The following is a 12,511-nucleotide window of genomic DNA, read 5'->3' as shown; positions in this document are numbered from 1 at the left end:
GCAGCGCCGTCCGTGGGGCGAGGAGCCTGCGGTTACGATCAGAGAGAGAATCCGGGCGCATCCTCCGAGGCGGGCGCCGCGGGGACCCTCGGCCACCGCGGGCGGAGACGCGCACGTGCAGCGACGCGGCCCGTGCGCAGACGGGGGCGCTCTGTACCCAGAACAACGGCTGAGGCGCCGGCATGTGTTAGAGCACAAGGGAGTCTGCACTATGCTAAGGGAGCCTTAAAAAACACAAAGGAAGCTCCTGACCCGCCCACCGGAAGACCCCACACGGCGGCCCCCACTTACGCGGCGTCGAGCTTCGGCAAGTCCCCCCACGAGCAGACCCCTCGTTCCCCTGGACGGGCAGGGGGCCCTGGGGAGTGGCAGTGGGGGCTCATGGGGAGGCTTTCTTTTGGAGCCGATAAAAATGTTCTGAAACTGTGGTGAAGGTGAACTTCTACACTGAACCAAACACGGAGCTGAGGGCGTCCACGCTCACACATTCGCACGTCTGCGCACACGCAACCCCCTCGGTCAAACCATCTGCGGGAGCCACCTGGCCCGTGACTGAGTCAACCACGCTCCCGCAAAAACCTAACCCGGGACCCTGCCCTCGGTCTGGACTCACCGCGCCCCTGCTCCGGCGGGGCCACGCGGGCCCCCGGGGGCCACGGGAAAACTTACCAAAACCGCCTTCTCTGCGCGAGACACTTCGCGCGCCACCCCCTCTCCCTGCCGACCCAGCTGGGCAGCTGCCCCCGGACAGAGGCCCCGGCGGGCGTGGGCCGCGCGCCGCTGCCGCACCCGCGGAGGCGGCCCCCTCAGGCGGACGACAGGCGTCGGTGCCCAGCCCCACGCTGCGCGGCAGACGCGCCCCTCCCTGTCCCCACCGCCCCTCCCTGGGCTCGCGCGGGCGAGGCAGCACTTACAGGCGAACTGCAGCCTGGCTTCCCTGCTGACGATGGTGCCCCGGGCGTTGGTCGCGAAGCACTGGTAGCTGCCAGCGTCCCGGCCCCTGCGCGGGCGCAGGAGCAGCAGGCTCCCTCCGCTCAGCCTGTACCGGGGGTCCCCGCGCGGGTCGATGTCACTCCCGTTCAGCTGCCACCTGGAAGAAGCCGAGGACGTCCCCTTGGGATATGTTTCTTTGAATCAGCATATAAACCCTGCACCCCATCGCCTCTCTCGGGAGCCTCCGGTGACGAGCGCGTCATCCCAGTGTGTCCTAACTGAAGATCCGCCGCGACCCCCCCCCCCCAACCCCCCCCCCGCCCTGTCATCAGCCGCCAAAGGCGGACGTGGACTGGGAACCACCGCGGTGTGGCAGCTGGCGGTAAGGACTCCGCAGGTTTGCTGAGGAGGTGGGGGCGATTGAGTCCGCTGGCCGGGGAGGGGCAGGCCCGGCCACACAGCAAAGAGAAGCAGAAAGCTGAGGGGTCACCTCCCTGTCCGCAGGCGGGTCGCGCTGGCCGGGAACAGGGAAGCCCCTTGCCCAGGCGGACGGGCTCGTTTAGTACACTAACTGGGTTGGTGCTCAGCCAGCCCCGCCCACTTGTCTGGGCAAACGCCGGCCAGAGGCCCGCTCCGTGCTTCTGGGCAGCCTCGCCTCATGCAGTCTGCTGAACAGGACACCGAGTCCAAGACCCGATGCCACCTGCAGCGTCGGAAACGGACAAGGAACGAACCCCAGAGGCACCTTCATCAGCGGAAAGCGAAAAGGAAGGGAAAAGAAAACAGCTGGTGTCAAACAAGGGTTTTCCGACAGGACCAGCGGCAGTTGTCCACAGCAAGGCTCCTCGGCACGGCACGCGGGGCCGCGTTCACCACGGAAGCTCGCCACTCCCCACGGGGCCCCACCGCGCCCGCCCCGCGCCCCACGCTCCGCCCCGCGCCCCACGCTCTACCCCGCCACCTCCTAGGCCAACAGCTCCGCTGTTCTAACTAGGAAGACCTAATGCTGATCGTAAAGCCACCCTGCTGCCTGGCCCGCCCATTTAGCACATTACGATGGCCATCTTCGTTGCCCCTTGTAGTAATTTCGAGGAAACGGGAGACGCGAGGCCCATTTCCTGGACGAGGCGCTCGGCACAGCAGCCGGGCAGGCTGGCGGCCGTCCCACAGCGGGTGGCTGGCCGGACGGGAGCAGCGCCCCCTGAGCTCCAGCCCGAGTCCCGGCGCGGGCCGTCAGGAGGTGGCTCGTTGGCACAGGACTCTCACGTACCGAGGACATACGATGTGTCATGAAGACACACAGGCGGGACGTAAGCAGTGTCCCGTGGGGACAGGCAGACGTTAAGTGACATTAAACAGCTGTGGGAACGTGGGAACATGTATAAACATGAAAAAGTCTCGACAACTATGGTTAATAAAACTGCAAAATAAAATGTGCAGTTCAATACCATTTATGTAAAGCTTTAAAAACACATAAAGTCCCATCAGGGCTATTCTAGACATACATTTTAATGTGCAGAAATGATATACCTCAATTTGAGGTACTGTAAAGCTCTCACGGAGAGAAGGCAGCGTGTCCGGGGGCAAACGCTGGCGGGGTTCAGCTTCTGGGTTGTAAGCGGGTTCACCGCTATACTTGACTGTACGTCTGTGTCCTATTCTACATCTGAAATTGTGCGCAATGAAATTTTAATGATGGAGACTATAGGAAATGAATAAATTCATAAGTTTAGTCTCTGGTGCTCAACAAGTATTTTATCATTTGCTCCTTTTCAGAATCAAGAATTTCTTGATTTGTCTTCATTCATATACAAGTCTCCCAGGTCTAAACCAACACTTCTCCCAAGAAACCAGGTTAAAATTAAGTGAAAAAACTGGAGGCCCCAACTCTTTTCTTTTGTATTTAAAAAGAAAATGACAAAAAAAAAGCATCGGAAGAGCTGTAACCTCGTTCTCGGCCGTGGCAGAATCTGCCGTTGGTCTCGTTTCGCTCCGTGTGTAGAGTAGCTCTCTCAGGATCCTTCCCAAGGCAAGTCTGTATTTGCATGAATACTTTGGGTGGTTTTCTGCATTTTAACTTTAATTCTGCCCTTAGAGTTTTGGTGTCAAACCATAATAAGCATGAGTTAAACCTCTCTCGTCTTATTATTCCCTAAATCCTAGAACTAGAGACTGTGAAAAGGAAATGAAACACAGGAGAACTGTCGGTCCGTACTCTGCCCAAATATGCTGTTTGCTCGCCGCGCAGTGGGTTCTCGGCGCAGCGCCACCGCCACCGCCAGCATCTGGGAGTCCGCGGGACACACAGGACCTCGGGGTCTGTCCTAGGTCCACTGGGAGGAACCGGCGTCCTGAGAAGAGCACCAAGGGCTTCATGTTGTGCTAAGCTGGAGACGACCTGGTCAACCTCCCCGCCAAGGAGCAAGCACAGGAACCTCCAGGGGACATTGCGCAGCGAGAGCTCCCGCTCTTGACCTAGTCACGTTCAGCAACTGTAATTTAACCGCCCTCCCTTTCTCAAGAAAAACACTCAGCACCCGCATGCCCGGTTTCTAGTTTCTGAGGACGTGGTGAACGGCTCCCTGCCTTCAGGAAGCGTCGCGCTGGTGGATTTTTTCCCGTTTCCTGGTTCCTGCCCCGACCTCCATCTGGGCCCCAGTCCTGCCAGGGGACAGCCCAGTGCACCACCAGGGAACGCAGAGCCAAGTGCTCTGTGAACATGTGCAGACAACAGGCGCCAAGCTCTCTTCTGCCCCCCGAGCGCCTGTGGGTTCTACGCGAGCCCAGCCCCTGGAGCCCCGGCCCCCTCATGTGGAGCGTACGCGTCTCCACGGATGGTCTGCCTGCGCGTGCACCTGCTGGAGAAGCCAGCGGACGTGGGACGAGACTCCTGCTGGGCTTGACCTTCCAAGAGCTACCCCGCAGGCCACCGCGGGCAGACGGGCCGCAACGTAACCTGCTGGCGGCTGTCAGGCGCTGGGGAGCTTCATGCCTGCGGCTGGAAAAACACTCTCACCCCAAGTCAGGGAAGATGGAGTCGCTTTCAGTTTTGATGGAGTATTCTCATGACAGTGGCCACCTGTGTCTCTGTCACCTACAAAGCTCAGGTGGCTGGGGGACAACGTGTCAGCTCTGGAGTCGGAAGGTCTGCAGCCTGGCTCAGCGAGCCCGGCCGCTTCGCTGGAAAACCGGGCTTGTGTGTTTAGCCGCCGGAGGAGAGAGGCCCAGCGGCCGTGTGGGAAATGGAAGACACACTGGGAGCAGCACGGCCCCCTTCCTCTCCCGCCGCCGGGAAGACGCGGAGGCGGGGAGGGGTGTGGGCGAAGGCCGCCTCTCAGGTGCTGTCGCCGCAGATCTAAAAGCTGTCACCCCGAAGTTTTGACTGAGAGAAAAAGGACGAGATGGGTTCCATCCGCATCAAGCTCTCTCACTCCTTTCAGGCTGTCGTTACCATGGGGACATGGCCCCGTGGCGTCTCGCCACGAAAAGGGAGGAGGGACACGCTCCTAAATCCGTCCCCGCCACACCCAAGCACGAGGGCGTCTCTTGAGGCAAACTCCTCGGGGACCGTGTGCACCTGAGGCTCCTTGAAGAACGTCCCTTTTCCTTTAATGCAGCTCACAATGATTCCTCACCTTCCTGACACGCCTCCTCACCGACGGAACGCATCCCCGGGTGACATAAAACTTCCCAGTATCTTATTAAATATTGATTCTTCTCCTCTTGCTGGAAGTATACGAATTCAAAACAGTCATCAGTGTTCAAACTCTGAAATACATAAGAAATCTCTGGGCTTGGATTTTATCCTGAGAAAATACTGATGCAAAATATTCCTATTTCAGCCTGATCTGTAAATGGTTCGGACATTCTTACCTGCATCAGGAATATTCTGGAAACTGAAGGCATGGGCACACCCTTCTCCTTTCACGAGGTCTCTGCCCCATCAATCTGCTCATCGGGCTCAGCTGTGGCGGGAGGCGCGACCGGCCGTTCAGGGCCACTGAGCGCGGCACACAGCCGTGATGTGTGACCGAGGGGCACGTCCGGCACGTGGGCCGGGGAGCTTTCATGGGAAAACACTCTTTCAGTTTTGCGCCTCCACAGGCCTTGGTCAGAGCTCCCGGAGCCTGCGTGCAGAGAGCGGTCTTGCAGTTCCTAAGAAACTCGGCTGTCTTAGAATGCAATCTTTTAGAAATACGGAAATTGTAGAAAACGTCACGCCAGTAGCATTCCGTTCCAAAAGGCTTCACACGGCGACGGAAGCCTTCAAAGGGGCTGCCCCTGCCGGGCCGTCCCGCCGCGACCTCGGACGCCCACGCAGCCTTCGGCATCTGATGCTCGTTCTGCACGATCTACTTGCAGATGTACTTGCAGGGCCCTCAGGTGAGAACTGGCTTGTGAGTCCCAATCCACAAACCACTGCGTCTCAGTCAACGAGCCCCAGGCCCTGGAGCCGCTGAGTGGAGGTGATGCATGGATTTGTTTCTGGGCTGCCGGCCCGGGGGGCGGCTGGGCTGCCGGACTGAGACGGCCGCTCCCGTGCGAGGCGGCAGGGGTCTGATGGACCCACTTCTAAGTATCAGTTACTCATCTGCACAACCAGATGTTCAAGTACTGAGCTCACTGGCCCGGGGCTGGGCAGGCGCAGTAGTGGGGACAGGGAGCCCACCCACAGGAGGGCGCAGTCCGTGGGGAACCCCCCGCCGCCCACAACCTGAGATCAGTTCACATAAAACATGGAGCATGCTCTTGAACCAACAGGTTTTCAATCCTGAGTGTCAAGTGTGAGGAGCCTGACACAGGAGACATTTCGACAGGCAGGCGTCTCCCCTGGAAGAGCAAAACCACGTGCCGTGTCCAGCAGACAGCGAGCTGGGCAGGCCCGAGAGTCCGTACGGTTTTTTCCATGAAATAAAAGACACTTTTTTCACTTTCACCAATAACTTCATTGATTAGTGAATTTTGAGGATGTCGGCTGTCTCCCGCATGGTAGGACAGAGACTGTTCTCAGTTAACGTCTCCCTGTGATCGCTATCAACTTCAACCGATCTACGTGACCGTGGAGCATCGTCCAGCAAGAACCCTCCAGCGCAGAACTTTGCAAACCACGTCTGACACGTTCCGTCAGTCCCAGCACCTTCTCCACACACTGCACACGTCTTTGTCTGGGTTTCAGCTGCGTTACCACCACTCTTGAATAAAGCATAACATACTGAAAAATGTTGCGCATTTTCTTCCATCTTCAATATTAGATAGTACACAAAAAATCCTCCCATTTTGATCAGTTTTTTTACATGAACACGGATATGACAGCTGTCACAATACAATTTAACAAAATTGTTTCAAATTAAGTTAAAGACAACTAAGCGCTCGTAGAGCCATTGTACTGAAAAAAACAAAGACTTTTTGCCCCCCCACCCCGTAGCATCGCTGGCAGAGAACGCAAGCCACTCCCTGCCTTCCAACACGGCGACCGCGCCGGTGTGAGCGTGCGTGTAGACTCGAATATGCGTCGTCACGAGTTCCCCGCCTGACATGGCCACTGTCCGGATCACTGCTGATTCCGGCCCGACGCCGGGCAGGCGGTGACGGAGCCACACACTCACAGGTGTGTACTGACGAAGCAACTTGACCCCACGCTTCCAGCCGGGGGAACCGGCCCCGCAGGTCGTGGTCCTGAACGGCGGCCATGCACAGAGTCAAGGAATGTCTCCGAGGCAGGGGGTCAATGCATCATTATTTTCGTTCACTTTACTAGTCACTGTTCGCTTGCCCCGTTAGGTGTTATCCTGGAGAGCAAGCTCTTACCCAACCCCCCCCCCCAACAAAGGCACAGTCACCACTAGCGACAGAGCTCGCTGCCAGCGCCCCTTAAGGCACCCCATCCCTAGCCTGGTCCTCCCCTAGGACTCAATGACAAGCCCAGAGAACGTCGCCGTGGGAGGTGGAAGCTAGAAAAATTAAAAATAAACCCAGGGACTTCAGGGCGTTTGAAAACAGTCCCAGGACAGAGCCCACCTGCAGCAGGGGGCGCGGAGTCAGTGCCCTGCAGGGTGTCCACTCTATCGCACCACACCCGCAGGGGAACGGAAGCAAGAGCAGCCGTCTAGAGGAAAACAAAGCCGCCCTGGACGTCGACATCGGATGGGCCCAGAGGACGAGAGCGTGTGCTCGCATCTTTAGGGGGCTGGGCAGGGCACAGGGAAGCGGCCAGACCTAGGCCTGTGGTACATCAACAGGCGAGGAGCGGCTTGGTTCTTGACAGGAAAATCAGGAGTTTAATCACAGAAGCAATTTGTGGTTTTCAATGTGGCTTCAAGTTAATAAGCAAATGCATTTGTGCTCAAATGCAATGTTTGTTAATATGCTTACTCAAGTGATGAGAATAATTGCAACCCTTGAAAGAACGAGCCCCTGAATTTGCATATTCAATACTTTATCCAAAAATAGCTAGTGAGACTCCAGCAATACTTGCTGAAGATATAAATGAGCTACATCGCGATGCTGTGTTTTTTAAAATGGAGTTTTTGGAGCGTGTTTTATGACATGGATTCCCATTTGTCATTCACTGGTAAATTTTAACATATATATTAAAAAGTTTTTTTAAAAAAGGGGACTGAAAACAAGAGTTCAGTTCCCGTAGCTGCAGCCCCGGCCCAACGGGTCGACGCTGCCTCCGCGGTCCTGGGGAGGAGGGGGCGGGACGGGGGTTTGCCGTCCCCCGGGGGTCCTGCCGCCGCCAGCTTAGATTCCCGGGCAGCAGGTCTCCTTCCACGAGGACACACCTCCCGTGACCCAGGCTGGGCCCTCAGGACACCCCTCCGGCCCAAGGACGCCTGGGACGAGTGTGTCAGCCCCTCCCCTCACTTGAAAGCATCAAGAGAGGAGCCGCCACGAAGAATCGGAAGAATCGCGTCCGATCTGCCACCTGTCACAGCTGAGACTGGACCCGCCCCTCCCCCGGGCTCTGCCTGCGCACCTTGCGGCTGTGTGTGCATTTCGCCTTCTCCTGAGGGGAGCCGACCCTCCAGGACACAAACGGGGTGACGTCCTCTCTTCCAGCCACGGCCGGTGCGGAGCTTCGGGCAGCCAGACAGAGGGCGCGGCCCAACCTCAGGGGCGTCCCAGAGGGCAAGCCACAGGCTGCTTCGGGCCCGCGACCCTGACGCCCGATGGGACCCCAAACGCCTGGCCTGCTCCCGCCCCGGTCCCCCGCGCTGCGAGCCGGATGGCACAGTCCCCGGGTCCCCGCGAAAGCCGCGCTGTGGGCGCCCACGTGGGTGCTCAGCCTCCGCCTCCAGACGTGGTTTATTTTGGCCTGAGTCACGTGGGAAAAGAAAAGCAGAGTCACCATCAGAAGTGAGGACGTCCCCAAGAAAACATCTTAAAACACCTCTTGAAAAGCCGCGTGAGCTGCCGTGACCCCGTGACGCCGGGGCCGCTGCTGGACGGCCGGTCCCGGCGCAGGTGCCGCGGGTGCTCTGCGGGCCGGCGCCTCGAGGCTGTCACCTGCCCGGTCCCTCGGGGCCCGGGCGCCCATTGTGCACGCCGGCCCAGGCTGGCGGCGCCGTCGGGGCCGACACGCGCCCGAGTGACCAGAGGTCCTGCTCTTCGTGGTCCTCCAACGAGCATCTGTCACCCTCCGAAAAGTCGGAGGAAACCCTCCATATTTGACACAGCCATCGAGGCTGCGCAGGGTCACCACGTACGATGGGACCGAACACTCGCTGACCTCTGACTGTGGGGGTGCGGGCTCGGGGGGACGGGCCACAGGGAGAGTAAAACCCTCAGATAAACCCTAAGACAAGCAAGTCTCCTGAGACTGTCCGAGCCTGCGGATTTCTAACATGGCCAGTCGAGAGTTCTTTTCACCAAACGGCGTAACAACAGGGAGAGCTCTCCTGAGACACGTTGGCTGCGGTCCAGGGGCCGGCCTGGGCGCGCGGCGGGCAGCCTGCTATGCGACGGTCCGAGTTTCCTCTGGATCTTGGGGAAGGCGTTTGTATTCCATTTACTGGGGGTTTCATGTGACCCCAATGTTCCTCCTCGCGGCTACCGTGTATCTGTCTATCTCTCCACCCACCTTCCTGTGCACCTACCTGTGCGTGTATGTATGTGCGTATCTATGATCTACCTCCTACCTACCTGTCTGCTTAGATTTGTACATATTTACAAAAACATTCTTTCTCTTTCTCTAGGAATTTTCCTAGAGAAAATTCCCCATATCCTTTTTGATGCCCTCGATGTTACCAGCTATTTTTCGCATTTTTCTGCAGTTTTATAAGGCTAGGGAAAACAAAAGAACAAGCAAGCATGTTTCTTTTGGAACATTTAAAGACTAATGTAAAATATCACCCAGCAGGCTGTTCAAGTCAGAGCCGTGGGGCAGCAGCCGGGCCGCCCGCGATGGTGTTGCGGGAGTCATTAGGATGGCGGCCCGCGTGCTTCCACACGCCTGCCCACGCCGCCGGCGGGACCGTGCAGAGAACACGTGATGGGCCGCGTCGCCTGTTATAAAACAGGCTGATGCTCTCAAAATAAGGAGGTTCCCCATGCTTTTCTTAAGGCCTGAGTGACTATAAACCTTCGGTTGAAGTGAAATCTTATATTGGTTACAAGTCTTAACTTTAGAAAACCTTTCCAGCTCTAATGAAAGTGCTGGCTCTCTCCAGCTCCTGAGCAAGGACTTAATACCTGCACGTTAAACTCCTTTGCTATAAGACGCAAAACTGATAAACCGATTTAGGTCACGCATCTCCAGGTCTCAGTTACAGGTTTTGTTTAAATTTCAACATAACACCCTGGGCTGCACATTAAATATAAGAAGTGCTTTGCAAATGACAGGACCACTTCATAACACGTGTGCATGTCATCAATATACTTAAAGACTTGCGTTCTGGCAGCCCCATAAACACTGGGTACGTGGAGAAATAAAGTAGTAACGTTGACAAGAGGCCACGCCTGGACCGTTAAGCTCGATTCCTCTGGCTGTTTGATCACACTTCGCACACCTAACTAACCTATTCATTTAGCGACACCCCGTATGACCAAATCTTGTACCTCGACAATTTTTCAGCGGCACACGTTCACCACCCGATCACCGAGAAGACGCATCGATGCTGCGAAGCTGACAACGTGGCTGACAACAGGGGCGTGCCCGCGAGTCTGCCGCTCGCTGCCCGAGTCGGGGCGCCCGCAGGCCTGGGAGGGCCTTCGCTCTCGGGGGAGACCCGTGGAGGCGCGTGCAAACCAGTCAGGGCGTCCCATACGGACGCTGGCAACGCCGCTCCCGGACGAAGTGCTCACAGGTTGGTGTGTCCATCTTCCCCCAGAGAGGGAACTCTTTCTGGGCTCTGAGTACCTACCCCAGCTCGTAAGAGGCGGCACCTTGCACTTTAACCGTCTGTCGCACTCTTCCTGTTTCTGTGGGGAGAGGAAGACGCACAGGGACGGACGCCAGTCACCTCGGTGCCTCTGGGCGGTCACCCGGGACTGTGTGGCTGGCAGTGCAGACAACAGAGGTGCCCGCCGAGCAGGCTGGTGGGCATCCCCAGCCGGCAAGCCCCCGCTGCCGACACACGAAGGCCGGCCGCCCACCACAGCCGTGGCCCGTGACCGGCGCTGCGCTGCACGGCTGGAGGACCACCAGTTGGGGGCTGCAGGCTGCCCGCACCGCGGGCTTCGGATGAGGTTTGCCAGGCAGACGGCTTCTGTCAACAGCCTCTTGGAGACACGCGCTGTCAGCCTTCAAAGAGCGCGTTTCCACAGAGCCCCCGGCGGCTCCGCGCGCCCCTTCCGAGGAAGCGGCGCGCGCCGCTCATGCGCAGTTCGCTTCTTCGCGGCGGCGGGGCCCCAGGGTCTCCGGGGGGAGCCGATGTCGGTCTGTCTTGTTTAATCAGAAACGCCAGCCCTGTCCCCAAATGTTCCCGTGTTTTTATCTTAAGGTGATCGGGTGTTTTCATTCTTCTTATGCCTTTCTGTGATGTCTGAAGCTTTTCAGGGAACAAGCGGTATCCCTGTAATCTGCGAAATACAGACCTTCACGTGAAAAAAAGCTAATAAACATTTTTCTCTTCAAGAATAAATAAAATGACCTCAGTGAGAGGGTCGCTGAGTCTGTACGTAACGAACCTTCGAACGCACCCCTGGAACACGGACGTCAGGCGCTGCGGGCCGTTTTTCTGCAACTGTGGTTTCCAAACCCCTCCAGACACATTTAGTTCCCCCCCCACCCCCCCCCGCCCCCCGCATGGAACCCCGGGTCTCCGCTCATCGCAGTGCAACTCAGCACCGGTCGCCGTGCAGGCTTCTCTTCGCCCAGAACCTTCCGCAGAGTGAAGGCGCCGCGGGGCCAGGACCGGCGTTCACGCACCAGGCCTGCGGACACCGGGCGCGGCCAGAGCCCCCGCAGCCCCCTCCCGCAGGGCCGGCGCGCTGGGGTGCCGACGCCCACCCGCCCCCCGCCCTGCCCGCACATACCTGTAACGCGGGGCGGGGCTGCCTCTGGCTTCGCAGCTCAGAAGGACCCCTCTGTCCTCGGAGCCCACGGGGACCACGCGGCTGCTGGGCTCTCGGACGAACACGGGGCCTTGGAAGGGCGCCGCACCTGCAGGCGGGGAACAGCCAGACACAGCCGGTCAGGGCCAGGACGGCGAAAGGCCGCGCGCCACAGCTGGAGAGGGACGGCGGCCACTGTGTCCTCTGCAAACAGAGACGCCCGCTGCCCCGAGGCCGACGCCTCCCGGGGGCCGCACTGCGTGTGGGCGGCCCCGACTGTGAGCCACCCGGCCACAGGCAGGACGGCAAACGCGGCACCGAACTGCGTCCACAGCAATAAGGCTGCTCAAAGGCGTGGGCGAGGCCCCCTGCATTGTCCCCGGCGCGCGACCTGCTACAGAAGGGCCTGCCAGGGCCCCTCGGCAAATCCAAAGCCAGCCTCACGCCAGCCGCACGCCAGCCTCAGGCCAGCCGAACGCCTTTCTCACCCCATCTGCCTGGCACGCAAGGCCGAAAGCTGACTATGTTGTTTGCCGTGTGGACCTTAAAACTCTCACTACTTGATGGGCCTTCCATTTTATAAGTAGAAAACTGAATGGACGGACACGGCACTGAACTCACGTCCTTTAAAAGTGTTTCTACTTTGGCTGGGAGACCGCTGAACACCCTCCCCGGAGAATTCTCACCCCCCCCCCCCACACACACGTGTGTGCACGCCCCCCTCCCCGTGCTACGGATGTGAATGGGAGCGAGGCAACACGCCCACTGTGTGCGTGGGCCCTGGGGTTGTGTGGCCACAGGCTGAGCTTTTCTGAGAACAAACAAGTTCACAGGGAAGAAAAGAGAAGGTGCCGGACTCTCCTGTCTTAGAGGTTCCGAACCCTGGAGAGGGCCCCACGGAGGCAGAGAAGGAACAGGCAGACCAAGAGGCAGAGCGGGTCCGTCCACAGCGAGGCAGAGAACGGGGCAACCAAAACGGCCCAGGGTCTGGGGACTTGTGTCTTGGCTACTTCAAGGAGCGACACCATTGAAAGCAAACATTCGCCGTAAGAACAGGGGCGGAAACACACACAGAGCCCAC

At 58.5% G+C, this 12,511-nt stretch overlaps 1 protein-coding gene across 1 annotated transcript in view; it reads right to left on the bottom strand.

Annotated features, from left to right (window-relative positions):
* Positions 1–12,511, bottom strand: part of LOC129087678 (contactin-3-like) — an 82,687-nt gene that overhangs the window by 62,764 nt on the left and 7,412 nt on the right. Inside the window, exons 2-3 of the mRNA XM_054594619.1 lie at positions 11,413–11,539; positions 915–1,090 (exon numbers count right to left, since the gene is read on the bottom strand). Coding sequence (XP_054450594.1) covers positions 915–1,090; positions 11,413–11,539 — 303 coding nt within the window. The remainder of the gene's footprint in view (positions 1–914; positions 1,091–11,412; positions 11,540–12,511) is intronic.

This window comes from Pteronotus mesoamericanus, unplaced genomic scaffold (assembly GCF_021234165.1).
Source record: "Pteronotus mesoamericanus isolate MK-2021 breed Mesoamerican mustached bat unplaced genomic scaffold, CSHL_Meso_final scaffold_533, whole genome shotgun sequence".
NCBI lineage: Eukaryota > Metazoa > Chordata > Mammalia > Chiroptera > Mormoopidae > Pteronotus > Pteronotus mesoamericanus.
This window is presented reverse-complemented; position numbering and strand designations above follow the sequence as displayed.